We start from the raw sequence: 27839 nt of genomic DNA on the forward strand, positions 1-27839 counted from the left end.
GGAATACAGTGCACATCATTAGCTCTGTGGTTTCTACCTGCTGCTACTGTCTATTCATCTCAAAGGTAATGCCAGCACAATTGATATTAACATCAATTTATATTCTTACGTCCTTGAATTAGTGGTCTTTGATACCATTGGCACCCAATGGCTTCCCACCAAGTCATACCAATGCCCTACGCAAGGAAGGCCATCGCAAATTGCCCACGGCATCCATTGGCGGCCAAAACCCCACCACCTCAACTTGGACCAATTTACTCCCCGCGTCAAACCACTTATCAAAACGCGTCGCGCGTCGCCGCCCCTCCAAAAAATCCCACCACTAACAGCTGTTGGCTCCCAGAGACCAGACCGTTCTCACACCGACTTCCTGTTTCTCAACAATCCATTGGATTTGATCCAAATCGCCCTGCCTAACAAGTTGCACCAAAGTAAGCGATACTCCACCAAAAAAAAAAAAAAAAAAAAAAAGAAGCAAAGCCCAAACCCTTGTTCCGTTTATTCAGCTCCATTGCCTAACAATTCCTCCCTTCCCTCTCCGCCTGAATTGCACAATTCGCTTGAGCTCAACTACCCACCACCGTCATTGCTTCAACCTGTACTCTGATTATCTAGTTCCACATTGAATTAACCATGTCCTCAGCTCCTGAAGTCAACGGCACAGCTTCTCCTCCCGCCAAGCGCATCAAGACTCTCCCCCTCGACGGCGACGCAGACAAGGACCAAGACTCCTCCGTCACTCCTCCCGCGGTACCTCAAGCAGAAGCACCAGCCAAATCAACAACCACAACAATGGAGGCCTCAATCCCCCTGCAAGTCAAGAAGCTGTCTCCCCAGGGCAGACTGCCCACACGAGGCAGCGCATTCGCCGCTGGATACGACGTGTACGCCGCCAGAGACACAGTAGTGCCTGCGAGAGGCAAGGTCCTCGTCGATACCGACATTAGCATCGCCGTGCCAGCTGGAACTTGTGAGTGAAGAAAAAGAAACAGGGTATTCTCGAGTGGATCAATTGGCTAACCAAACCAATCTTTACTGCACTCTAGATGGCCGAATCGCTCCCCGCTCTGGCCTCGCCTCCAAGCACTTCATCGACACCGGCGCCGGTGTCATTGACGCAGACTACCGCGGGCCCGTCAAGGTTCTCCTCTTCAACCACGCCGACACCGACTATGAGATCAAGGAGGGCGACCGAGTTGCTCAGCTGGTGCTCGAGAGGATCGTGACCCCCGAGGTTGTCGAAGTAGAGGAGTTGGAGGAGAGCGTGCGAGGAGCCGGTGGCTTTGGCAGCACGGGCAAGAACTAGAGGATCTAAATTCTTTTTCTTTTTCTTTTTTACATAATGAACATGATATATGATATGATAAATGGTGGTTGAGGGTATAGAACAGCACAGAGAGAGGGATGCGATATATATACTACCGAGATGGGTCGGTATGGAACGGCTTTTTAAATAAGAGAACATAAACAGCTATTCGATTCAAGTCTATATAGACAGATAAAACACTAAGCCAAAGGATTTGATTCTACGCCGCCGTTGCCCAAACCCCCGAGTCTATTTTTTTTTTTTTTTTTTTTTTCCATTTCATCCTTTCCATCTCCATCTCCATCTAGACCTTTGTCGCCGAAAATGTTATACTAGGATTCCGCAAGCTATCCAGATTGGTAACCAGCTGCAGCTCCGCCGCCTTCGACTTGACGTAGTGCGCCTTGTCCTCATCATCCCTATCCTCCGTCTTCAGCTCCGCCCACGTCCTCTCCATCACTGCGGGCATCGCATCCCGCGTCTTGGCCAGCACCTCATGCATACTGGCCAGCACTTTCTCCGCCGCCCTCGCCAGCGGCAGCTCCGTCGCAGGCATGTCGTCGTCGCTCACCCAGCTCGCGCGGCCGCGTAGGCCGGGCACGGCGCCCGTAGCCTCCCGGATGCGGCCCGTTATGAGGGCGCCGAACATGTCGCCCGTGCCGCAGAAATAGCAGTCGATGGACGGGAATGTGATCTTAAAGGTTCGCGCCTTGCGGTCCGAGGTCATGGTGGATCCGATGACGGAGAGGTGGGAGGGCGGATGGTCCGGGGTTGTGAAGCTGACGGAGGTGATGATGATGTGAGGGATGTTGAATTTTTCGTGCAGCACCTGGATGGCCTGGGTGAGGCTGTCCATGTCGACAATCTTGACATCTGATAGTTGTCTGTAGAATAGTTAGGTCAGCGGTGATGACGTCTTCATCAAATATGCGCCTATTAGCAACTCACTCAGCCTCAAACTGGTTCGGCAGGATCAAGTCCGCATAAGGGAGAAGAGCCTTGTATGCGGGCACAACCTCCGGCGCCACATACAGCTTCCCATTATCCCCCATAACAGGATCCAGCACCCAGAAAAACTTGCCCGGAGTGTGCTGAAACTTCTCCTTCAGTCCCTTGGCGATGTTTCCCACCGCCGTGACGCCCTCCGCGCCCGGGATGTACCCGGAGAGCATCATGTCAAAGTCATCCAAATAAGACTGCTTCAGGCCGTTGTAGAGATCGGTAATCTCCTGAGCCGTGGCTCTCGTCCCTGTCCATTGCCTGTAACCTGTGTGATTGCCTAGAGCAAAGAGAGAGACGCAACGGTTCTGAGTCAGCCCATGTCTCATCAGGTGCTCTTTTTCCCTCAAAGCCAATAAACTCACTGAACTGCACCGTATTCAGAGCGGCGACATCACTCCCCAGCGATTGGAGCACGAAGACGGCGACTTTGTTTCCCACGTTGCTGGAATGTCACGTTAACTCAAATTGCCCGACAACATCTCAGAGACTAGCATTTTCACGCTTGCTTTCTAAGTCCAAGTCATACCCTGAGACAACCTGCGAGAATATTATAGTTAGCCCGGCTCATGAAATGGATATTCATAAAAAGCTTCATTGTGAATTCTTGAAAACAGCTTACATGGCTGGCCACCGCCAATACTCGTGGCGCAAGTACCACTGAGTCAGACATTTTTTTTTTCTCCTTCTAGGATATTAAGATTATTGCGCGCCGAAGTCCGGAGGGTATCTTGAAGTTGTATGTCAGAGAGAAGAAAATAAAATAAAATAGCATATGTTGTATATGAAGTGAATAGAATGAGAGAGTTAGAAGTTCGAAGAAGCCATTAGTTTGGCCCCGGCCAACTCAACCCGGCTGATGATAATCGGTTGATGAATAATAAATAAGCTGGGCATGGCCGGGGCCCTCCACGCAGCGGTCCCGCCGTCAGCGGAGGGAGTTTGAAGCCACAAATAACGGCGGGAAGACAACAGGCTACTCACCGCTAAGATTTGTCTAGGAGAGAAGATACTTTTTGCCTATAACCAAGGCGATAATCCAACACAGCAAGCGAGAAAAAAAAATCAGAAGCGTACACATCTGAGTACTAGCACAGGGCGCGTGAGACGTTATCATGGGGTGGGAAAAACGCCCCGCCGACGGCCGAGACTACGATCCGGCCTAAACCGCATGTAAGAGCGTCTAATAGCACAAGGGCTTCTCTAGGCGTTAAACAGGACAGTAGCTGAAAGCAAAGCGAGATAGTAGTAGTAACCTCTTCAGCACGGGACCAGGTCAAGATGGTTTAGGGAGGTAATTATCGGCTTGCAAGACTAAAGCTAGGCATATATGCTCATTCATTTTTGTTTTTTTGTTCTTTTCCTTGTTTGCTACAGATCATGATTAGAAAAACAAAGAAAGAAGCCTGTAACTGTAACAACATTCTCGATATCCATTTCTTCTCTCTCTGTCATCGGTGGGTAGTCGATCAGCCGTGATGGAGGACTTGGGTCATTTTTTTTACCCAAAGCCTGGCCTGATATATGCGGAGATTGTGTGCGTTGGGTGTCTGAATCGTAGGGTTTATGTGGAATGAATTTACTCCTCATCACCAATCTGCATGGAAGTCACACATGTTAGTATGCTATGCTTTCACCACGAAGAGCTGTTTAACAAAAATAGAACGGACCTTTGGTGCGAGGTAGAAACGCAGGTAGCTGCTACCAGAGAGGTTGTACTCAACCAAGAGCGGCACCTCGCTGGAAAGGCAGATCTTGACCTGGTTGGACAAGGCAGCAGCCTTGCAGAAGTTGACCAGGTACTTGAGAGAGAAGGTCAAGGAAACGGGCTCCGTCAGCTCAATGTCGACATTCAGATCAGGCTTGTCAATGTTGGTGTGGCTTCGCAGAGTGACTGAGCCGTTACCAATGTCACCGTTGCAAGAGAACTTGACGCCATCCTTGGAGGCCTCGATGCCAACTGCCAGCAGCCCGATGTTAGCTTCCATCCAGTCGCTCTCATACACACGTGTACATACCCGACTCTGACATGGCAGCCAGATCTGTGCAGATTCTCCGGAACTCAGCCGCAGGCATAGTAATAGTAGCAGCATACTCGGTCTCGGGGATGCCAAGGTGCTCCTGGTCAATGTCCATGAGCTTGAGGTCGTACTCGCTGATGCGGTCGTTCTCGCTGCTCTCAAACACCAGGTTCAGAACGTCTGGTGCATCCTCAGCCTTGATCGTCAACATGTCCTCGCCCTGTGCAGCTCGCAGCACCTTGGTCAGAGACGTCAGGTTGACACCAAGGGCAATGTTGCGGTCGCATCGGTAGGGAGAGAAGCCTTCGGCCTTGAGCATCATCGACACGAGGGCGACGTGCGAGTTGTCCATGGCCTGCAGAGCAATACCAGAGTCATTGCAGTCAAAGTTGCAGTCCTGGACGAGGTCCTTGATGGCATCGACAACCTATGGTTCGTTGTGTCGTCAGCGAGGTCCTGCAAGACACGGGATCGTGTCAATTTACCTTCTTCAGGATGCTAGCCTGTTCCAACCGTGCTTCCAACATTTCTGTCACATGTTAGGCGTCCTTTCTTTTCCTTTCGAGCGCGATCACGAGAGCATTGGGCGTAGACAAGAGGGCAGAGAAAAAGAGGGGGGATGCACGCAGCAGCAGCGTTGCAATACGTACCGGATAGATGAGTGTGATTAACAAGACAAAGAGGGATAAAATGAGTGAATGGCTGTGGAAGTCCGGATGCAGTGAAGAGTCAATGGAATTTGGCGCTGCACGGTGTGTATCACAGAGTTTTGTTGGCGACGAAGAAAGATGCACGTCTTTTTGGTGGAGGGTGAAGCTCTGGGTGGCCAGGCAGAAAAAAGCACTTAACACGATGACACGAAGCTGTGGGCAATTGAGACGCGTCTAGCTGGAGACAAGACGCCAATTACACGCGGGGCAGGACTTTTTTTTTAGCGTCTGGTGCCTGGAGCTGAAAGGCACAAGCACCTGGGAGGCCACCTAGCAGGGAGTACCTGCAAAATGATAGGTGCCCAGTAGGTCTAGTAGTTCTACAGCAAGTTAGCCTGTACAATTCAGGTATAAGCAAGTGTGGCTTTTCATCAATTATTATACTTATCTTACCCATTCTATAGATCCGACAAAGCCAAGGACGAATGAAAAGCACAAGCCAGGAAATACGGAATTCAATTGCACCGTCTATATCGCATTGCATCCGCTTCACTCAATTTGGTGGACCCCATCCTCACATATGTGCTGCATTTCAACAAGATTTCAACAGCTCACGCATGTTGCCGTAGATAATAAGCATGCCAAATATTGAGTTTAATATACAAAACTTGCGTTGCGCAATAGGCCCCATCTCATACGCCTTGTCTAAACAGCGAAAAGAAAAAAAAAAAAAAGACAAACACAAAACAAAACAAAGACCACCCATTAGCCACTGTTCTGGCCGATTCTAAGAGAACAAGAAGGAAACAATCGATGGGGGAAAAAAAAACGCAAACAGCCCATCGCCACAAACCCCATAGCCGTTGTACCGTGTCTTACCCCATAGTATGAAACAAAAGAGAGAGTGAACGAACCAAAAAAACCAGTGACAGATCAACAAAGAAAGAAAGAAATATCTAAATGAGAGATGTGATGCTGCCGTGCGCCTGTGGATGTTGCATGAAAGACAGACAAAAAAACAGTTGAGGAAATGATGATTATCGTCGAGACTCGTGAATCAGAGCTCACATGGAGATGCGTGCTCCGGGTGGAGCACTGGCTCGCTTTTGAGGTCGTAGGCTGATTACTGTTTCCAGCTCTCTCAGCATGCCTTTTGTAGCCTCCAGCTGCTGTCGAGCTGCCGCTCTCTGCTCCCTCTCTTCCTTAACCTTTGCAATTCTCTCCTCTCGCGTTAGCATGCTTCGAGGTCGCGGCTTGGCTACCGCCTCAAAAATCTCCTGGTCCTCTTCAGCGTCATTGATATCTGATGCCGGCGGGGATTCACCAGTGAGAGCCTTGAAAGCCTCTGCCGCGCCTCCCTCGCCTATGGTTGTGAGTCCACTTAGAGAGCTTGCAGGTGATAGTAGCGTGCTTATTGATGAAAGCCTCTTCTCGGTCCTATCAATGCCTTGGGCTAGAGCGGCTCTGCCTTCCTCCCATGCTGCCATGAGCATTTTGAGGTCTACTCCAATGGAGTCGTACTGCGACATAAGGTTGGGTCCTATTTCAGAAATGTCATTGGAATCGTCTAGCGCTCTATCAGATTCTTCCCGCAGTAGATGGAGTTTGGCTTGCAGGCCTCGGATTCCAGTTGACATGGAATTGAGCTTGCGAACCTGGGAGCGCCATCGCTCTTTGCCTGGTGTTAGAGGCAGCGATGGGGTAGGTGGCAAGGGGAATGCTGGAAGTAGTTAGAAAAGGGTCGACAGAGGTAACAATGCAAAAGACACGAATAAAAGAAAAGAAGTAAAAAAAGACGGCTTACATTCTTCCTCGCTTAATATCCCCTGCAGCTTCTCAAATACAGACTTGGTCGAGACATTAGCGCTTTGTAGCGCCTCGACTGCAGCCGTCCAGCGCAGCAAATCCTTGGCTTCTCCATTCGCATCCAGCGCCAACAGAGCGCAGAGAAGCATCTTTCGCGTGGTATGAAACCGGGCAGCAAGAATCTTTAGTGTCCTCAGAGACTCCGAATCTTCAAATTCAGATTCGTTGAATCCCAGGCGCGAATCCGAAATGTCGAAATCGCTAACGTCGTACATGTCATAGTACTTTTCCAGCTCCATTTGCTCAGCAAAGCCCCTGACAACATCAGACACCTGGTTGTACGTTTGCAAAACGCCAGCAAACGAGTTTTTGAGCGCCTTTCGTAGCCGACCGCATTTTCTGTTTTGGGTGCGCTCTTCGATTCGGCTAACTGGTGGAAGAGGTAGGCTACTGTGGAAAATTGTTAGTATGTCTCATCTACGCCAGAAAATCGCTACCGCTCTAAAGGAAGCAGAGGGGAAACTGACATTCGGTAGCCTCGAGAAACAAGCTCTACTTCCTGTACGAGAGAGAGCGCGGCCTCAGTTGCACTATCAAAGTTCTGCGAATTCGAGATGAATGTGGAGATTTCAGCCAGGGATTGCTCTCTGCGGTAGCGAAGCCACTGTCGTCGCACAAAAACTTGTCCTACCAGCGCGGCCGCTGCAGCAATAATAAGCACCAGAATTAGGCGTCGTTTCGTCACATGCGATGGCGCACTACTCAGTGCCCAGCTTAGGAAGACTGCGAGAGCTAGCGCTCCGACGACGGATACTATAATACCTTCGGTCGAGAGGAGAGATTGGTCATTGGTGTTTGTGGTCGAACCCGGCGTTTTCAGGGCTGGGGGACGGTTCCCAAGTAGTAAATGGCCATTCAGGAGCTGAGAAGCAATGATTGTATATCTAAATTGTTCGAGGAACCGGGAGTTGTCTGCACTATCGAGGCTAGCGGCGAGGAGGGCCTATCATCGATTGATTCGACTCCAGATTAGATTCATGCGGTGTAAAGGCGAGGGCGCAACAGCGTCAAGCTTCAGAGCTTCAACACGGCGGGTTTTGAACATACAGAGCAGCTTTTCTTAAGCGACTGCAGCGTCAGAGGCTGCGCCGCCTGTGGCTCCTCAGCAAGCTCTAGCTTGCTGGCATTACGGAATCGTGCCCTCACCAAGGGGCGACCGGTCGGCGCGAAGGGAGTCGGGCTCGCAGGAGGCGAGGATGCTATCGACGACTGGAAATCAGGAGTACCGTCCATGGGAGCCCATTCTGCCTCCGACATATTACCTCCATCTTTGAGTAAGGACGAGATCGGTCAGCATGCGCGCGCGATTCAGGGGAAGGAAGCGACAATCTGGAGAACCTCAACATACCTCTGAGGTAGTCGGCTAGAGGCGTTTCTTCGTACACCACGGGCTCCATCAGCAATTTTCATAAGCGACTTTCGAGGTTGGACAGCAACAACGAAGGGACACGCAGAGCCATGGAGCCCGCAGCAAGCTGGGCAGGACAGGAATGCGACGGGGGAGATATGAACGATGCCACAGTATGCGCCGCCGCCCTGCTCGTAGTATGCTGTAGCAACTGGCTGTTGTTTTGTTTTGTTTTGTTTGGTCTGATTCCTTGCGCTCGTTTCGAGGGCTGTTTTGTCTCTTGCTTCCCCGTGCTGCTGTGTCTTGCTTCCGCGCGCTCGCCTACAGTTTGGTTTCAGGGAGGACCTCAAGTGAAACAGCAGACAGAGTTCGAGAGCCCTTCTTTGCATGCGCTCAGGGGAGAGCCAAGCGAAAGCGGGTTGGGTGTTCGCGTGCCTTTGGGACTAGCGAACGCAGATGCTGCCAGAGCTCCAACAAGCAGCTCCTCGGCGTCACAATCGCCTGCGGTGGCCCGGAACCAGGATGGATCGGTTGCGCATGGATCTGCCCCGTCAGCTCATTTGGGACCCCGAGATTGGATGACGGGGGTTTGCGCGGTGCAGCGTTTCCGAGTGAGGCGGAGTCCAGAATTACAGTGCAATGTCACTTTCGGATGGATATGCCTCGAATGAGGGCGGCCATGTGCATATTAGGGAGCGCATACGGAGCCACAGGGTCTGGAGTACATTCGGCGCCCCATACAAAATGGCAGCTATCTGCAACGGGGACGCTTGTACCGAATACTTTGAGCTCTGACCCCTCGTGCTTTGTACCTCGTGCTTTGTATGTGCGTCGTGCTTGAACTAACTTGCCTCGCGCTACGTAACCTTCGCTGGGCCCGGAACTATAGTTTTTCCCGACACACCGTGTTAGCTCCAACCATCTCCAGAATCTGTTAAGAGCTTCCAGTTTTGTGGAGAGAGGGACAAATCTGAGCAACGAAGCGGGCACAATCCTCGACGCGACCCGGCACGATTTCCTTCCTTCGCCCGAGTACCAGTGCGATGGCTCGATAGTCTTCACGAACCCACCATCAAAATCCTCGTCGGCGGCGCACCAATGCCCGTGCGGTCCTCGGCGCAATGCCGGCCTGCAATCCCGCAGAGGGCTTCTGCTGTCTGGATCACAGACTCAGTGCTTCGCCAGGCCATTGAGCACTATCACCGCCAATTCGCCGTTCCCGCCTCATGTCGGCTGCTCAGTTCGCACTCGGGGCCGCTTGAGAGCCGCCGTCGCCAGCTCGGCAAGCGCAATATGACGGGAATCATGCCCTCGTCTTCGACCTATACCCCGCTATGGCATTTTGACGTTGCCTGGATCCCCAGCGAGTGGAAATGGGAACCGCCAACTACAGTGGAGGAGCGAAAGAGAAAGAAGCAGAACATGAGCCCCTCGGCCCTCTTCGACAACCTTATCTCGTGGCTAGAGAAATCTGATGGTGATAAACCATTCATTCAGCCACCGGCGGCGGATATCACTGTCTCCAACATGTCGAACATGTCCGCAGGAGAAGCAGCAGCTGTCGAACCTCCATATCACGATATCCCCATGCCAGCAGAGTTACCACAAGAATTGGTAGTATTACGAGCCTGTATTGCCACTTTAGAGACGATAAACAGCGTGGCGTTGGATCGTTTACGGAGAGCGTTTCGGCGTGATTATTTGCGTAGGATGGAGGAAGCACTTATTTCTGTTGAGGGACTACGTCTGGCGATGGAGCCCCTTGACCAAGCCACAAAGGAAAAAATATCTGACCCGAGGATGGCAAATTGGCTTATTGCTAGGATTCGCCGCAGCCTTCTGACTGGCCTTGATGTTGCTCAAACGAAAAATTATGACGATGCCGCTATGCGGGAGCTTTGGACGACGTTTGCCACTGTGATTTGTTCTTCAGGAGGCAGCTACCAGAATGTTAGGCTTTTCAAACGAATGTTAAGCTTGATGCCAGACTCGATCAAGATCCACATCACTACAGATCAAATATTCAACTTGACACGGTCCTTTCTGGTAGCTCAGGCCGGTAGCAGCAATCTTTCTACACACTGGATAGCCACGGCGGCTCAATTTGGAGAAGCTCTTTCAATGCTGCATCCTGCACAATTGCAAAGTTTGGACAGCGATATCCATACTCTCTTTTCACAGCAGAAAATTAGCGAAGACGGAGACCGAAGACTGTTATTTTCATGGTTAATTGCCAAGGCTTACAATCCAAACACAATCAACCAAGAGTTTATTCAATCTTATCGGGATCTCACTGCATCCCGTGAAATTGATCTCCGCCACCTCCAGCTATGGCAGCTCATTGTCGCCCGATTAAAATCAACAAGAGTCATTGAAGCCAATGTTCACTCCGAGCTTACACGAACCGAATACACCTCCCTATCACAGCGATGGATAGCTTTGTTCTCTGCGGTCCACAGCCTTCCCAACGCAAGCAGCATCTTAACAGGGCTTCTCAATTTCTTCAAGGATATCGGCCAAATCGACGCCCTCATCAGCGCACTATCGTCGCTTCCCATCTCCCGCGTATCTATCGACTCCGTTCGCACAATAGCCACAGTATGCGACGACCATAAGCTCGCCTTACGGCTCTACGGAACCCTCCGATCACGACTAGGCCAGGGCGCGCAAATCACATCGTGGGGGTGGGAAGCATGGGTCCCATATCTAGAACGAATCATCAAAGATCCCGAAATCACACGGCCGGTACACTGGGAAGTCCTCGACCTGCCCCGACTGGCGGCAGCCTCGCGCAAAGCGACTGCAGATCCGGAGGAAATCGCCCGCGAGATCCAGGCCAAGATGGCCCTGCTCGACAAAATGGGCCAGTGGTACATGGAGGCCGCGCACCTCAACGACCGCCAGGTGCTCCGACGTCTGCAGCGGTGCGCAAGCGTCCAGCGAGCGCTAACAAGGAGCGTCTCGTCGCAGGTGCTCGCACAGGTGACGGAGGTAGTCACGCGAGACCTGCAAAGGGGCCAATGGGGCAGGACGACGTGGCTGCAGTGGCTGCTGGGGATGGTCGCTCAGAAACATGGCGACGAGCACGCCAGTGACGTCTTGAAGACGATCAAGGGATGGAGATGGATGATTGACCGTCACCAGGGCCCTGCTGCTGCTGCTGCTGCTGTTGCTCCCAAGCACGAGTCCTGGGACGCGTGACGAAATACTTGTTAGCCACTAGTCTCCTGCACGTGGAAGTATACCTATGTAAGGGTAGTAGGCAGTAGTAGTTAATATACCAATAGATGAATCAAGGTAAACGATCCTCTGAACATGAAAAGTGACTGGGCAGTGATATTGGGCATAGAGATCATGGAGGGCACAGATTAGATGAGTCAAATGCCCAATAGTGGATAGAGGTGAAGGCATCGACGCCCAAACGCGACGCAGACTTGCACAACCTCTCGCCTCCGCGCATTATTATTGGTGGTGCTACCACGTTCCAGGCCACTTCTTTCAGACCTGCAGGACACTACTAGCCGTAGCAGTAATTTTAAACGGTCAGAGGGCATTGGCCCCTGCGTACTACACCATCTTCACGATTGGACAGGGTGGTTCAAGATGCATCTCAGTGGAGATTTCTAGTTCATCCAGTCGTAAATCTAGGGCACAGTAGTAGTAATAGTAGTGGTCGTGTGCAAAGCAAGCGACAAAACACAAATGAAATGAAAGGAGACGTAAAAAGAGCATTTATGAGACGTAAAAAGGTTCATGTAAACATTGCATAGAATAAAAAGGAACACACACTCGCGTTCTCGCATCAACAAAGCCAATAATTAAGTACAAGCTCTGAGGTGTATCAGGAAGTTTCATAATCCGTCAACCCAAAGAGATTAAAAAAAAAAAAGGTAAAAATAAATAAAGAGGTTCGCTGTAGCAAGAACGAAAATTTCCAATGGATATCGTATCATCAAACCATGTATAAACAGGTTGCTTTGCTTTCCCGCATTTTGCCCGGTATAGAAAATTAGAAGAAAGAACAAAGAAATTCATCACTGTACTTAACAGGAAAATCCAAAAGACATAATCCAAAAAGCCGTCATAAACAGAGATATGTACGCAATGCAAAACAAGAAAAAGAAAAAAACAAAAACACCATCGCTCAACTTTTTTCTCAAATCTTTATGAGTTTAGTGTAAGAAAATAAAAAGAATAAAAGAAAAAGGCCATCATAAATAGTGTAGTCATAAATCCCTCCTTAGATTGCATTCGCCTGTCTGGTATCGGGCGAGTTGGTGCCACCGCTCAGGCGGCCTGTGCCCGTAGAAGCTCTCCCCCCGTCAGATGGCGTGGGTTGGCGCGTGAGCTTGCTGCGAGCAATTAAGACCTGAGCAGGGCAGATCACAATCTCCTCATCGTTGGAGCCGTCATCATCCCCCTTCTTGACAACGAGAGGGAAGAGGACAACGCGCACAATGGCGCCGCGGGCCTCGAGCTCTTCATTGGTAAGCTTCAATGTTCCACTCCGCTCACTCATCATGGACGCATTAAATTGGACAGTTTGTACAAGCTCGCCGTCTGCATCGTATTCAGGCTGGAGGGGCGGCAGCATCATGTACTCGGCCTTTTGTGTCCGCATCTCAATTGAGAGGTGGACGGCCTCGTGCATGACCCTGCGCAGTTGGGCTTGGATCTGGCCCTCCAGGTTAGACGGCGGCGGGAGGACCTTGCATAGGGTCTGATAGATAGCCTGGACGACAGCCTCCGTGTCCAGGTCTCGTTGCCTCTTGAATGAGTCACGCTTGGAGAGCAACGTAAGGGTAACGGCACGCCATTGGCGTACAGCTTGGGGTGGGCCAACCTCGGTCAGCAGCTTTTCCAGAGATTTGAGTTTCTGCCGCTGCTCTCGGTCCATTCCGAACAGGTACCGAGTAAAGACAAACTCCCAGATCATGTTCATAGTCATGGACATGAAGATGTCACGCCGCCTGACTCTGTCATTGAGATATCTATCGACGTCAGAGCCATCTAAGACAGCATTGTCAAGCCGGTCGATGATCTTCTCATCGTTGATCTCGTTAGTCAGGCGACAGGCTCGCATATCTGAGAATTTGGAAAAGCGAAGAACCCATTGCTGAACGTGGGAACATAGTTGTTGGCAGCGATGGTCAAAGTAATCTTCGTCTTTGATGTTGAGGAACTGCACATCGGCAGCCTTGGATTCGAGGATCTGGCGCTGCAATTCACGGATCCTCTCTTTGGCGGCATCCAGCTTGGTCGTCAAGTCGGCGATCTGGGCATCCTTCTCGTGCAGAGCCTGCATGAGGGCAGCCTCGTTGCCATCACGGTCGGCGTAGACCTGTAGATCCGCATAGCGGCTGTTGTCCTTGTTGGCCAACTCGGCGTTGGCGCTGGTGAGGCCCTCATTGACCTCGGTCAGGCGAGATACCTCGCTCTTGAGGAACTTGAGTCTCTGATTGAGAGCCTCAATCTGCGTGTCCCGGTCGGAAAGAGCGGTGACAACACGGTGGCTTAGGTGCTGTTCGGAGCTGTGACGGGCGTCGGAGAGCAGACGGTTCTCTGCTATGAGCTGCTCGACCCTGGCCTCGAGCTCGAGGACTTGCATACTCTGGCGTCGACGCATGCTGTGTGGCCTTGTTGGAGATCGTGGCGAGCCAAATTGGCCCTCGCCCAGCCCATCCTAGAAAAAAGCCCAATGTGTTAGAAACGGTGGAGCGACGCCGACGAGCTGATGCGACGCGGACAGGGGACAATAACAAAACAAAGAAACAAAGGCTAAGGAATAATAATAAGCAGTACAAAAACAAGTCAGGCAGCCCGCAAATGACCACGACTCGACATGCAAGCACTTCGGCAAACGCAGACAGACAGGCAATCAGAGAAAAGCCCAGATGCTGAGGAATGCAGAGCTTCGCAGCGGCCGGGCGGAGCTTGGCTGGGGGGGTGGAAAAATCACGAGGTTGGGCGGTGAAGCTGAGTGGCTGGGAGCTGAGAAAAAAACAGCAGAAAACCAGCCCAGACGGGCCCATGCAGGCGGCGGTGGGTCGGGTCATCTGCGGGCACACATCATGTGACGAGACCGCCAGGAGAGTCGTTTGCACTCACAAATACATCGGTCTTGTCCTTGGCTCGCACGCGGCCCTCGTTGGCAACCGGCGCCTCGGACGGCGGAGCAATGGTCGTGCTGCTGGTGTTTTGCTGGCGCAGCGATCGCAGGTCGCCGCCGCGCTTGTCTGCCCGCCTCAGTAGCGGCGGCGTCGGGATGGACGACGATCGCACTGTGCTGCCGCTGACGGCGTCGGCCTGGTGCGAGATTTTCAGCCGTTCAGGGGTCCGCTGGCGCACCGCGCCGCTATTGGGCGGGGACTGTGGCGCTGAGCCGCCATTGCTGGGGTCAGCCCGCGCTGGGTCTGGCTGCTGTCGTGTGGCGGACGGGATCTGGCTGTCAGAGACGCTTCGTGGCTGCTGTTCGATCGATATCGACGACCTCAGCGCTGGGGACGCTGGGCGCTGCAGTCCTGGCGCAATCTGCGCACTAACTGCTCGTCGTAGGCTTCGCAGCGGGCCTGCCACCGGTGGTGACGGGCCCGTCACCGGTGATATGCTGAAAGAGGTCGCTGCGCGTCTCAGCATCGGAGGAGTGTCGGATCGATCCGACAATGAGGGTATTGGCGATATTGTCGAAAGTCGTCGTGGTGCGATGCCCATTCCGGCGATGGCTCCGTAGCCTTTCCTGGTAGGACTGGATCTCCCCGTCGGAGTTTCCGGTCGTGTTCCTGTTCCCGTCAACACTCTTTCTCTTGTTCCCGGTATTGTCTTCCTTTCCGAGTCTTGAGCCGCATCTCGTAGCGATGTTTCCCCTAGTCTTTGGCCTCCCAACGTAGACCGTCGTAGGCGCCTCTTCAAGGGTCGATCCGGTGCCCTGTTTACAGGCTCGGGAGTCTTGAGCTTTGCTATGGCTGCCTCTATCCAATCTCCGTCAACTCCACTATCACGCATCTTCTCTTCATCCTCTCCAATGGGTATCGTGCTTGTGCTGTGTCTCCTTGATCGGCTTGGAAGGCTTCCTGAAAAGCCACTGTCTCTGTAGAAGCCAACTTCCGAAGCTGTGGCTTCCGCCTCCGCCTCCGGCTCTGGCAGCTCCTCAACTGAAGGCAAAGTTCGTGGGGGCGACAGCCTATAGTCAGATGTTTCGTAGTCAGAGAACTCAGACAATTCCATCGGGGGAAGCACTGATATTTCCGATGCATTCGCCTCCCGGAGAAGCCCACCGATAGGATCCCCCACTTGGGAACTCCGCCGAAGCAGCTCAAAGGGCCCAAGAGACTCTAAGAGCTCTGTTGCTTCCTCTATATCTGCACTCCCGACACGCTCTCCTTTAAATGCATCTCTTCTGCGCAACTTCTTCCCCACCACAAACTCAGGACTTGTAACTTCCACAATACTTTCACTTCTCTTTGGTGTAGTAGGCCTAATAGGTTGAGATTGACGTTTCTTACGCTTGTTAGGAGTCGTGGGGCCGTTGCCACTTTCCAAGAAATCGTCAATCGTTTGTACTTGATTTATTTGCCAGCTCCTCTCGTCACCGCTTTTCCGAGGAGCTGGATTCCCTAAAAAAGACTGGTCTTTAGGGTCTTCTTTGTCTGAGGGTATGGGGTCTCTGTCTGGAGGTATAGGGTCTTTATCTCTGTCCCTTGTTGGTTTCTTCTTGGCACCACCAAACCGTTCAGCCATGAGAGAGACGCTTCCGCTGATCCCTGTGAACCAAGGCCGGTTGGACCCTTGGCTAGATGCTGAACTTGGTCGAATGCCCCTCTCCATTGATGATCCGGGGCTAGGAACGGAAGGATCTTGATCTTGCTTTTCACCATGCTCTTCTGGAGAAGGCTCAGCACCATTGTCAATATTCGCAGCATTGTCTGGAACATTGCCGGGGCTTATCTGCTGCTCTGTTTGGCTGTTCCTTCGCTGTGGCGTAGAAATATTTGCAGGCTCGTCAACGAGGGGTGCATCTTCAATCACCTGGCCTTCTGGAAGCTCTTCTTGCGATTGCGTAGCAGATCCGTGCTTCTTGTTAGAAGATTTGCCCCATTTATTCGTAAAGAGGTCCCATGGATTTTCCGATTCATCCTCTAAAGAGACAGGGTCAGCTGTTGAGGGTACATCTCGATTTTCTGATTCAGGCTCGTTTACTGGCTTGGAATCGGCATTCGCAGGTTCTTCCGACACAACCTCTTCAGGAATGGGGGTTAGATTTAGCAGAGATGCATCGCCATTATCAGCATTTTCATCTTGCTGGGAAGTTGATGGCTTGGCTGATTCAGGAATCTTACCCTCGGCTGAATCAGAACCCACAAGCTCGCGAGGCTCAGACTCTACCTTCTCTGAGGCTTCAGGTAGAGCAGTGGCTGGTTCTGAGACACTGATCTCGACGGGAGGTGGGGGCGCTTCTCTTTGAGGAGGGGGTGGAGGTGCTTCTCTCTCAGGGTGTGGTGGGGGAGGATTGTTGGTATCATCACCCTGTCCCTTTGGCTCACCCAAGCTGTTCAGCGAGGATGATGGCTCACTTCCTGCCGTCGACTTCTTACGCTTATGCTTGTGTTTCTGCTTCTTCTTCTTCTTTTTCTTTTTCGGTCGAACAGCCCGGTGGGCATGTTGCTCTGCGTACGGAACAGCTGTTACCTCGAAGCCAGTAAGGCTTGATGTAGACTCACTATGCCTCGGATATCTGGACCGTCTTACCCCCCCTCGTAGTGATGCAGTATCAGAAATGATAGTTGAAGTATCGTTGTCGTCGGAGTCGTCATCATCATCATCATCACTGTCTCCGTACTCACTTGCTGATGTCTCTCCATAATCAGGCTCAGGTGGGGCCAAGAGGAATGTGCTTTTACGAGGCGGCACTTCATGTCTATATGATGAAGAAGGTCGTTGGGGTACAGGGTCGAGAGGGTCAATGGATTCTTCTGTGAGTTCCTGGGAAACCTCTTCTGCGGGCTCGGTTGGCAAAGTAACTTCGAGTTCAAGGGGATTGACCAGCCCTGTAGACGGTTGTTTTTCAGTTAGCTGACTGATGGCTTCAGCAGACGGCAATTGCTCAAGCTCCGCAACAGGTTCAGCTGCATCCTTCTGCGAAATTAGATCCACGATAATTTCCTCTGTTGTGATGTTTTCCTGGGTAGCCTCATCCACTTGGGGAATAGCCTCTGAAGTGGGCAAGTGAAGTTCCCTAGACTCAGATTCGTGCTTATTCTCATCAGAAGTCTCAGCATAGGGGCCTTCCAATTGAGCCTCTACCAGAATCTCTGATGTACGCTCTTGCCGGCTCTCCTCTAGCGTGGGTTCTAATTGAACCTCCGGTGTAGATTCAGACTGATGCTCTTCGACTTGTGCTGACTCCGACTCAGGCTCCTCCAACCTTAATTCTCGCTCAGCTTCTTTTAGTGACGGAAGCTCAGCAGATGTTGATCCTGGCTGAAGGCCTTCAGACCTGGGTTCATCCTCAGTCACAGCTCGCTCCTCCGAGGATTTTTCTTCAATCAACCCCTTGTCAGCCGCTTCCGCATCTTCCACAGCTAGGTTGATCGGATTAGGAGCGTTGGGAATATCAGACTCAAAAATGTCTAGAGGGTGAGAGAGGATTTGCTCCTTGGAGGATTCCGCTTCAGGCAACCCCTTCTCGGCCGCTTCCACAACTTCCACATCTTCCACAGCGATGTTGATCGGATTAGGAACGTCAGGAATGTCAGATTCAAAAATATCTAGAGGATGAGAAAGTATTTTGCCAGGGAGTTCATCCTCCTTATTCAAGAGTGGAATATAACTGCCATCCACAGCAAGATCTGAATCTGTCAATGTGGTGTCAACCGTGTCATCCCTGACAGCCTCTGCCGGGGTCTCGATTTGGCTTAGGTTTTCAGCCACACTCTTTTCCTGACCGTCACTTGTAGGGTCAGTCACCTCTTTGTCCACCTGTGGCTTGCCCTTTTGAGCCTCCAAAGACTCTTCATCCTGAAGCTCACTGGCCTCCGTAGAAGCGTCCTTAGCTTTGAGAGCACGCTCAACCTCCTTGCTGGAATTTTCTGGCACAGTGCTTACAGGGGCAATAGCACCATCCTGGGCGAGGTCCGGGTGCTCAGGTTCTTCAGCTTGAGTGAGGCGCTGCAGTTCCATTTTCTCGTCCACGTTTGGTAACGCGGCTGGTGATGCCTCTATTTCAGCTTCCAGTGTAGGTTGTTCCAGTTCAGATGTCATTTTAGATTCTTGTGGAAAGCTGGTTTCCACTGAGGCGTCTAACGTATTAGTCGAATCAACAACTTCTACAGATTGCTCGGAATTGTCCGCTTTCCCCTCTTCCTTCTGTCCATCAAGATTTCCATGGTCGTTGTCCTCCGCCTCTGGCTTAGGCTCCCCTTCGTGCATTGATCGAGAGTCCTCGGCAGGCCCAGTTTCCAAAGGAATATCAGATTTAGCAGCCTCGACATCAGCCTCCCTTGATTGATCTCCAGCGTCATCAGTCACCAAGTCAGTATTCTCCTCCGGCAATTTCAACCCATCATTGTTGGCCTCTTGGTCCAGCTTTGGTTCTAGATCCAGTTTCTCATCGAATTCTTGAGGTGACATGGTCTCAGATTCTTTAAAGGGTATAGAATCTTCATCTTTGGCTTCATGCTCCTCGGGGAGCGTCGAACCTAGCTCGTTTTTATCTTCCTGAGGCATTACGTCCAGTTCCAAACCAGGACTAGAGGGTTGTTCCACTGCCACATTATCTTGTGAGCTCTCCTCAGGTGCCACTTCAGCTGAGTCCGCATCAGGAGCCGAGTCATTAAGCACGATGCTTTCCGTGTCAGGCTGCTGTTCTTCCACTTCCCGGCTCTCATCTGCTGAAGCGAGTTCTCTTGTCTCCGGTACAGTGTCAGTCGGAGTTTGATGGTCAGTTTCGAGAGCTGGCGGTTCCACAGATTCATCCAGCGTAACCTCAGGCTCGAGGGCTTGCTCTATTAGCCCCAGGTCGGAGGTAGAAATTTCCTGTTTTTCCTCGTTCGTCTCTTCCTCTGCGGGTGACTCAGCTTCCTTAAGATCAGGCCCTGGAAGACCAAGATCCGGGGTCTCCGTGGATCCTTGTTCGTTAATTCCCTTAGCCTCTTCAACAGGAGGAATAATATCTATGGCATCATTAGAGCGCTCCTTGTTTCCCTCAGCCTCGGCTTCGACTTCGTAGACAGCATCAAGTACAGCGGGCTCCGCTACAGCCTCCGCTGATTCGGCTTGCTCATCCGTTGGCAGCCGAGCAGACCCCTCTGGAATTACAAAACTCTCATCCATCTGCGTCGGCTCATAGCTAGTAGGAGACTGCTGTGTGGGGTACTCAGTAGGAGCATCGCCTTGCGTGAATAATGGCTCGGAAATGTCAGAGGCAAATGAGGGTAGCTGAGGAGCTCGATCAGCATCTTTGTCACCCACTGTCTCTGCTACCTCATCGAAAGATCGCGGCGAGCTCTCGTCCATCTTTGGCTCTACTGAGACGTCTTCTATTGCAGTTGCAGCTTCAGGCTGTTCAGAAGTGAGCTCCAAATCTTTGGTCTCCCCAGCATCCTGGGTGTCTAGTCCATCCCCCGTCTGATCAATCGCATAAATCGGTTTGTCCAAAGCAGGTTCTGGCATTGACTCAACATCCTCTCCCAGGCTCACTGGTTCGGATATCTCTGCAGGAGCTGACTCCTCCATTAAATCCTCCATCGTCTCCTCTAGTATAGGGGACAATTGATCGCTATAGATCGGAGTATCTTGTTCTGTTTGCTCGAAGTCATCGCTCTCAATAGCATTTGCGTCCTCGAGACCAGGCTCTTCCATAATTGTGGGTAGTTCCTGAAACGGAACTGACAATGTGTGTTCAAGCTCTTGATCGGCCACAATCTCTTCAGAATCTTGCTCTTTGATTTCATCTCCAGCCCATTCGCGGTCGACTGTAGGAGATTCGTCTAGTGGAACAGATGCTAGCTCATCAGCATGGGAAGCATGTGAGTCTTCAGCCTCTGGGGTAACAAGCTCTTCAGCTAGAGCAGGAGGTTCAACTGGCGTCTCCCCTTCGATTGGAAGCATTACATCGGCTACCGGAGCATCTCGATCTTCAACAAGAGCATCATGATGCTCTTGTCTAGCAGATTCACCGGCAAGCTCTTCAGAAGTTAACTGAGACTCCACATCAGCGGGATCTGATGCTTCATTTTGCATGGGAAGAAGAGTCTCAACTAGTTCTTCAACAGCAGTGGCCTTGTCTTCGACTAGAGAGCTCTCTCTTTCGCCTGTATGGTCAGAATGCGGAATTGGCTCGCTATCAGTAGCGGCCCACTTGACAAGCTGATCTACTTCCTCATTGGCATTCTCGACGGCATCAGATGGAATGTCCCGTCGCTCCTCGGCCTCTGCCAGTGTGGTGTTTTGAGGTTCAATGGATGCAGCGGCTTTTTGCGCCTTTTCAATTGTAGATTCTTCCGTAACCTCCCGTGAGATCTCTTCCAGAGCCTCAGGAGCAACAAAGTCTTTAGGAACCTCAAGAGTTGCCTCTTCAGTCACTTCTACCGCATCAGCAGGCGTAGGCTGGATTGAAGACTCAATGGCAGGCTCAGTCTCACTTTCAAGATCTGTAGCGAGTTTTCGAGTGTCACTGGGAGCGGTTTCGGTGATAGAATCCACGGCTGGTGCGGCAGAAGGCTCAGTAGAGTCGGTAGTAGGTAGAGCGGGGGTCTCGGTGGAGGCTTCTGCTGCTGCCAAGGCTGCGGCGGCGGCGGCTGCAGCGGCTGCCGTCTTGCTCTTCTTCTTCCTCTTTCTCTTCTTCTTCTTCTTCTTCTTGTTTTTCTTCTTCTTGTTTTTCTTAGAGCCTGATGACACCACAGATACAGCCCCGAGAGTCTCGATAGACGCTGTCATATCACGAACCACGTTACCATCTTCATCAAAACGTTTTATGATCTCCACACGCTCATGTTCTTCTTCGTCCTCCTCCTCCTCGTCAGAATCTTCAGAGTCTTCAGAACCTTCAGAATCATCATCTTCTTCTTCTGATTCCTCCTCTTCCTCCGATTCATCTGAGTCTTCGATAACCGTAGATGCATCAGGCTTCTTAGGATATTCCTGCACAGGAGCTTCAGGGACCGAGTGAAGCGCCGCCTTGGGAATAGTACCGACAATGATTTCCTCAACTTCCTCCTCCGGCTGCGATCGTTGAGTTGCTTCGGCAATCGTATCAGACAAGAGCTCATCAGACACGGGTATCATATCAACAGCTTCGGTGTAAGGTGCTTCAAGGTCCTCGTCGAGCGGCTCAAAAACAGGAATCTCCTCAGCATTTGCTTCGAGTTCCGGCTCAGGAACATAAATTTCGGGCTCCAATTCATCTTCAACTGTCACGGGCTTGGGAATAATCTCTGGTGCCAGTGCCTTCTCTTCAGTGAAATCTTTAGAAAGGGACTCGGTTGACGGGGTATATTCGACATCTGGAGCAAAGCCCTTTTTGAAGGCTAGTTCTGGAACTTCGACGAATGTAGCCGCCGTTTCATCAGCTGTAGGCTGCAAAAGTAGGCTGTGGTCGAGCTCTGCTTCCGATGAAATGGACTTGTACTTCTTACCCTTGTCTGGCGACTCCTCGGCAGTTCCTGATAGCGGGTCTGAATAGCTGGGGCTCCCCTGGCGGGCCTGGTCCTCTGGGACTCTCTCAATGCTAGGCAAAGTCTCAATCACCTTATCCATAGTTGCCAGTGCTGAATGTTCCGGTACCTTGTCCTCAAAAAATTTTGCGGGTCTTGAAAATTCCGGGATAGCGCCGAGCATCGATGGCTCAATAGGTGGCAGCTCTGGTTCATATAGATCCTCGTCGTGCATATCAGCAGGAGAGGTGCGTGCGGTTTCGAAGTCATCGGAAGCGTCTGCTGACGTCAATTCGTCGGGGCGTAGGTGAACATCCTTTGGTGGTGAACGTCGACGTGTAGGAGTTGTAGGGCTCGGTATGGCCTGGGCGTCCACTGTTCTAGCCGATTGGCCTGACGAAGGCGTCGACTTAAAGGGAGCATTTTCGTAGTCGCTGGTGAATGGCCTATTGTTGTCAGTAGGTCGAGCGGGTAGCTCATACGTCAGATCGGCCTTTGGCGTAGAGCCTTCGGATTCTCCAGATGCTACAGCTCTCTCGACTGGAAGACCTTCAGTCTGGAGCCGAAGCCGGAATTCGTCGTCCGGGTATGGCATTGGGCTTCGAAAGTCTTCGATATCCCCACCCTCGGCTTCGCTTGTCACTTCGCTAGGGGGCAGAGGCGGCAGCTCCTCGCTTTTCACGCTTCTATCAAGGGATCCTCGTCGAGAATGCTCAAGAAGCATCAGAGGCATAAACTCTTTGGTGCTGTCCCAGGAAGTTGGGCGGGGAGGGGTACGGGGAGGCTTGTTGGCAACAGGGCTGGGAGGACCAGATCCGATACCTCTGAGGAGTGCTGCGAGAGGCACGGCGGTGTTGCTGTATGATCGGTTGCGGGCACTTGCCGCTAGGTCTTGGTTGCTTCGTTGCCGGCGATGAATCTTTTCGAATCTCCGGTCTCGATCTTCTATCGGTGATGCAGGGCGACTATCAGGCAGACCGGGTAGCTCGCCAAAATCACTCTCCACGGGACTTCCCGGTTCGCTGGGGGGCAGAGGAAGCAAATCTCTGTACTGGGGGTCAATTGCGATTGCCCGGGGAGCAATCACAGGGTAATGGTCGTTAAACTCTTGGTCCGAGCCAGAGAGTTCTCGCGAGATGTTCTCCGGTTCCGAGGAGACATCGGCGGCATTTGAGCGAGTCAAGGCCGTTGCTGCAGCTGCAGCAAGGCTCGCTGGGCCGACACCCGCGCCTAGAGTGCCGGCTTGCTCAAAAAAAGAATCTCGCTTCTCATCAATGACCTCGGTTCGGTCGTTTTTGCCCCCAGGTTTGTTAAAGATGCCCGAGAAGAAGCCGGGTTTCTTGCCGCCAGAGACTTTGCGGGGTTTACGCGAAGAAACATGTTTCTCGCTATTATCATTATGTCGTAAAGATTTGCTCTCCCGGCTTCTCGGCTTCCTTTCTTCATCGTGAGGCTCTGAAATTACAGAACTCACGCCACGGTCATCTACACGATCATCTCCTGGATGCTCACTGCCGTTGGTTTCGGGGAGGTCAAAAGTAGAACTACGTGGGCGCCTTAATCGAGTGCTCCTTCTGCTAGAAATCGACAGCTCTGATCCAGCTATCATCGACTTTCGTGTGGACGCCCCAGGAGAACTATCCCAGTCTTCCCAGTCTTCGACACTAAAGACGGTAGCTTCGTCACCGGGTACCGAAATCCTTGAGAGCTCTGTTGCCTCGTCTCCAGGAATGGACAGCCTAGAGTTTTCGTCATCAAAGCGAGAGGAGACTGTCGACAGCTCATCGTGGCGGTCTCGTCGCTTCTTCTTCTTTTTCTTCTTTGACTTAATGGGGGGTTCAAAGTCAGAGGCGTTCTCTTCCAGTTCGCGTAAAGCCTCTGGTTCAAGTTTCCTGATCGGAGGCCGCTCGGTGTCGGATTCGTGCACTGGTGCCGTCTTTGTTGTCTCTGGGGCTTGCTCCAGGTCGTACGACTCTCTAGCTTCTAGGACTTCTCGTGGTGGCTTGATCTCGCCCGATTGTCTCTTTTGGAGGAATGCCTCAAGAACCTTTCGCTGCTCACTGTTACTCTTTTGAGGAGGAGTGACTGGTCGGTCTTCCACAGCTGGTGGCTGAGCCGATTCTTCTAGCTGAGAAGGCGGCTTGATTTCTCCAGACTGCCTCTTTTGAAGATATTTTTCTAGCGCATTCAGCTTCTTTTGCTTCTGAGTCTTTTCATCTTGCTCGTCTTCCGTATCAGTCAACGAGAGATCGCCCTCGACCTCTATCTCCTCTCTTGGCCTCTGCTCATCTCTTTGGGTATCACTTGCAGGCACGGGGGTCTCATTTGCTTCAGGACGAGAATTTCGGCGGCGAAAAGCCGGGTCGTCAATTACGATATTAGGATTGAACCCGGTCTTCTCCAGGCCAGCCGCTACGGTAGCAGCAAACTCTTCGTCATCGAAACTCCCAGGCATCTGCTCTGGCTCAGGGCCAGCCGGCTTAAAGGCCGGAGCAGGCGCTGCATCGACGTCGGCAGGAAGATCGCGACTGCCTGACTCAGTGTTTCGATCAAGCTCGGAGATCGGTTCGGCGGTGCCAGCGGCTATCACTGCAGCGATCTTACCCCATCTGCTGGACTTGCTGAGACGGGGCCTGGGTTTTTCCTCCGCCTCAGCCAGCTCGTTTGGGGATTCGGCACGGCTGCGAGCCTCGGGAGATTCGACCACGAAGCGATTTATTTCGTTTTTGCCCCAAGAGACAGACTTGCCGCTCGGTGACGATTGAGTAGCCTCGCCCTTTGGCTCGGCCTCCTCCTCAGACGAGTCGGCTAGAGATTCCTCTTCGTGTAATTCTCGAGGTGCAGGAACCTCCATCGGCCGCTCTGGTTCTCGATGGGACGCCGCCGTAGAATCGGGACTAGGAACCGGAGTAGGACGAACAATGTTCAATAGAGGGCGTTCACGCTCGCAGGAGGGATCCTTGGACATAAATCTCGGAGCATCGACTCCCCTGGTAGCCCTGAATTTATCGGTTTCATGAGGAAAGATCTCGTTGTCGACTTTGACATCGGCATTAGGGGCGCCGTAAGGGTTCTCGTCATCCTCATATTCTTTGCCTTCCATATTGGGAGGTGTGACGATGGTGATCTGCTCTTCCACGGGCGGTGTATCCCATTTGTCTACCACGGACCCATCTGGGGACTTGCTTTGAGACCGGATCTCGTCAGAAGCAATCTTTCTAGCAATTACGGATTCGCGGTAGTATTTGTCGGCTTCCTCCTGGACAACGTCCTTATAGGGTCGGCTTCGGTCACGAGAGCCATCGTCAGAGTAGTCGCGGCGTCTGCGCTCTCGCGAGCGCTCTTCTTCAACAGCAATAGCGGATGCAACTGCGACGGCAGCGACTGGAATCGTCGAACGTTTGGCTTCGTCTAGGATGGATCGAGCTTCTCTTTCCTCTTCTTCGTATTCGTACCCATCGCGAGGGTCTCTACGCCGAGATCCCGAGTCGTTTCCTCTCCGTCTCTCCTCTTCTGCCATTTGGATATCATACGTATCTTTTCGGCTAAGTCTGACATCCGAATGCGTTTGCTGTCGCCCTGAGGACGGAGGCTGAGAAGATTCGGCGAAATTGGGCACACGCTCAACAGTCACAACCTGAGGTGTTAGAGGCCGGCGGGGAGTGTTGAACTGGGGGGTATTAAAAGCATCATCGGCAACCTGGTATTTGAAAGGGTCAATATCGGTGTTTGAAGCGGGCTGGGTTGGCCTCTCAACATTTCCATCACCTGCCTTTGTCGTACGAGTGGTCTGCTGCTGCTGATCTCGCTCCTGTTGCCTCTGTACTTCTCGTAGTTCCGCTTCACGTCTTTCCAAATGAACGTCGTGTGTCGTTTGATACCTAAGAGTCTCCTTACGCTCTTGCGGATGGAGCTCCATCCAGGATCTACTTTCCCTAGCCACGCCAGACGAATCTTTGTTAAAGTAATCAGGCATTTGGCGAGTAGCCTCTGATCGAGGAGAATCTACATCATCGTTTTGACGGTTGTAATACACCTCTGGGTTCGCTCTCCGGCGCTCCAGCTCTTCAAAGGGAGCCTGGTCTCGCTGGAAATATTCTTCATCAGGGTCTGGGCGAGTACGCTTCACATCATCCCGATAAATGCGGTCTTCTGTCCAGGGACCCCTTCGATCTGCCATGCGAGCTGCGGCGGCGGCGGCGGCTGCTGCAACGCCGCCGCTGAGTGTAGGATCAAGGCTCTCCTCATTAGATCGCTGGCGGCGGTAGCTGTTTCGAGAATCTCGTCTGCCGGCTTCAAAGACCTTGTTTGAGATGGGCACCATGGGAATCGGCTGCTCGAGGGGGATAGAACCCGGGCGATGAGCGGAATCGGCCTGCGATTCACCGGTAGCTGGTCTGTCATTATCATCGCGATTGAGGCCATGTCGCCCTGAGCCAGTAGAGGAGGGTGCTGGCTGCTGTTCATCTCCAAACCCGCAGGGGGTGTGCACTAATCCACGTAATGAGTTGACCGGTCCAAAGAGCCTGGGGTCCACAACGGAGCTCTTCCTGCGGTGAGTTGTCGGGTATGACTCGGCGGCAGAAGCAGCAACCGCCCCAGCAACCGCGGCCGCGGCTCCAGCTAAGGCAACGTTGGAGCGCGAAGACTCGTTACCGCCATAGGCCAGATGCAAAGCGCTCTCATCACTAGACGAGCTCTCGGAGGAATCGCCGTCGTCGTCGTCGGATGCTGACTCCCAGTCTGATTCATCAGAAGAAGAGTCACGATGCTTCTTCTTAGAGTTAGAAAGTCCTCGCTTTTTACCCTCCCTTCTGCTCTTTCGTAATGCACTGATGGCAGCGGCAGCAGATGCTAGTCCAGAAGGTCGACTCTTGCCAGCAGCGCGCAAGTCCTCCTCATTGGACTGCCGTGCCAGATCTGAGAGTTGACGACCAATGGCGAGAATCTCCTCATCCGTCTTATCACGCTTCTTCTCATTGAGGTGCTTAGGGGAACGCCTGCTGGGGACTGCGCCTTGGTAGTGCTGCTGCTGCGCGCCGGATACAGCAGAGCCAGCAACGGAGCTGCTGTAGCGCGTAGACTTATCCTTATCCTTTTTCACAAAGCCCGTTCCGTAGGCCAAATCCGAGTTAATGGACGAGTGAGACGAGTTGTTTCCGCCACCAAAGAAAACGCCACGGCGCTTTTTAGTGCCACTTCCTCTGCGCCGCCGACGCCGACGCTCTGACGGCGCCTTCATAAAAGCGCTGAAGAAGCCTCCATACCGACCGGTAGGATACTGTCGCGAGATATCCAGGTATGAAGATGAGGAAGAGTTGGACGACGATAAAGAGCCGGACGAGGCTCTGGATCGGGGCTGGAGAGCATCGTGCGCCATTGCCTGCTGCGGCATTGGCAGCGACGTCGGGTGCGGAAACGACTCCTGGTATTTCTGCTGATATTGCTGGTGCTGCTCGTATTGCTGCGGGTATGGCTGCGACGGGAACTGCTGCGGCGGATATTGCTGCGGCGAATATGACTGTTGCTGCGACGGTGGCAACGGCTGATATGGTGGTTGTTGCTGTTGTTGCGGTGGTGGTTGATATGGCTGCTGCTGTTGCTGTGGGCTGTCGGCGCTGTAGGTGCCCGGCATCTGCTGGGCCGTGATGTTCGTAGGGGAGTACATGCTGGCGGCGGGATCCTCGCGCGATTGTCGCTTCTCGCGCCTCCGCCTCCTGAAGCTTTCCAGGCTCCGGCGGCGGGGATGAGGCATCGTGAGACCAGCTGATCGGGCGTCTGGTCGTTCTGCCAGTGACGGGGATGGCTGTTTCTTCTGTTTCCCTGGCTGTGAAGGAAAGCAAAGGTCAAGCAAACCACCGCCCGGTTTGTTATTTTTGTTTTGGTTCTAGAGGGAAGACGAGCTGATGGAACTAAGCTGGACGCCAAAGCTGCTCCCCCCAGTCGACCCGACCCGCTCCGTGGACAACCGGTGGCTGGGGCGACAGCTTCAAGACGAGG

The 27839-nt window shown here is 52.3% G+C and overlaps 6 protein-coding genes across 8 annotated transcripts; 2 read left to right on the forward strand and 4 right to left on the reverse strand.

Moving 5' to 3' along the window:
• The first annotated feature begins 239 nt into the window (after nt 1-239).
• On the forward strand, nt 240-1911 carry DUT1 (Deoxyuridine 5'-triphosphate nucleotidohydrolase). 2 transcript variants are annotated; one of them, XM_066129451.1, is made up of 3 exons: nt 240-431; nt 644-970; nt 1047-1580. In XM_066129451.1, the coding sequence occupies exons 2-3, from the start codon at nt 793-795 to the stop codon at nt 1304-1306; spliced, it is 438 nt and encodes a 145-aa protein (XP_065984193.1). In that variant the 5' UTR covers nt 240-431; nt 644-792; the 3' UTR covers nt 1307-1580. The 2 variants fall into 2 exon arrangements, with proteins under 2 accessions (XP_065984193.1, XP_024759346.2); XM_024900516.2 differs by lacking the exon at nt 240-431 and having other exon boundaries at nt 449-970; nt 1047-1911.
• TrAFT101_007554 (uncharacterized protein) lies at nt 1581-3431 on the reverse strand. The gene is made up of 4 exons (XM_066128078.1): nt 2928-3431; nt 2671-2845; nt 2255-2585; nt 1581-2190 (listed from the first exon to the last, which is right to left on the reverse strand). The coding sequence occupies exons 3-4, from the start codon at nt 2479-2481 to the stop codon at nt 1611-1613; spliced, it is 807 nt and encodes a 268-aa protein (XP_065984194.1). The 5' UTR covers nt 2482-2585; nt 2671-2845; nt 2928-3431; the 3' UTR covers nt 1581-1610.
• Nucleotides 3432-3598: 167 nt separating this feature from the next.
• PCN1 (DNA polymerase delta processivity factor) lies at nt 3599-5231 on the reverse strand. The gene is made up of 5 exons (XM_024901996.2): nt 4977-5231; nt 4812-4855; nt 4324-4753; nt 3976-4265; nt 3599-3902 (listed from the first exon to the last, which is right to left on the reverse strand). Exons 2-5 carry the CDS (start codon nt 4851-4853, stop codon nt 3885-3887), a joined length of 780 nt encoding a protein of 259 aa, XP_024759344.1. The 5' UTR covers nt 4854-4855; nt 4977-5231; the 3' UTR covers nt 3599-3884.
• TrAFT101_007556 (uncharacterized protein) lies at nt 5223-8818 on the reverse strand. Its single transcript, XM_024906082.2, has 6 exons — nt 8191-8818; nt 7890-8110; nt 7310-7785; nt 6781-7232; nt 5430-6696; nt 5223-5356 (listed from the first exon to the last, which is right to left on the reverse strand). The coding sequence occupies exons 1-5, from the start codon at nt 8237-8239 to the stop codon at nt 6041-6043; spliced, it is 1854 nt and encodes a 617-aa protein (XP_024759343.1). The 5' UTR covers nt 8240-8818; the 3' UTR covers nt 5223-5356; nt 5430-6040.
• A 245-nt stretch (nt 8819-9063) lies between these two features.
• Nucleotides 9064-11493, forward strand: TrAFT101_007557 (uncharacterized protein). Its single transcript, XM_024901995.2, has one exon. The coding sequence runs from the start codon at nt 9289-9291 to the stop codon at nt 11389-11391; it is 2103 nt and encodes a 700-aa protein (XP_024759342.1). The 5' UTR covers nt 9064-9288; the 3' UTR covers nt 11392-11493.
• A 134-nt stretch (nt 11494-11627) lies between these two features.
• Nucleotides 11628-27749, reverse strand: TrAFT101_007558 (uncharacterized protein). 2 transcript variants are annotated; one of them, XM_066128079.1, is made up of 3 exons: nt 25612-27749; nt 14299-25539; nt 11628-13873 (listed from the first exon to the last, which is right to left on the reverse strand). In XM_066128079.1, exons 1-3 carry the CDS (start codon nt 27592-27594, stop codon nt 12431-12433), a joined length of 14667 nt encoding a protein of 4888 aa, XP_065984195.1. In that variant the 5' UTR covers nt 27595-27749; the 3' UTR covers nt 11628-12430. The 2 variants fall into 2 exon arrangements, with proteins under 2 accessions (XP_065984195.1, XP_065984196.1); XM_066128080.1 differs by having other exon boundaries at nt 11628-27749.
• Nucleotides 27750-27839: the final 90 nt, after the last annotated feature.

Source organism: Trichoderma asperellum, chromosome 4, assembly GCF_020647865.1.
Source record: "Trichoderma asperellum chromosome 4, complete sequence".
Classification (NCBI taxonomy): domain Eukaryota; kingdom Fungi; phylum Ascomycota; class Sordariomycetes; order Hypocreales; family Hypocreaceae; genus Trichoderma; species Trichoderma asperellum.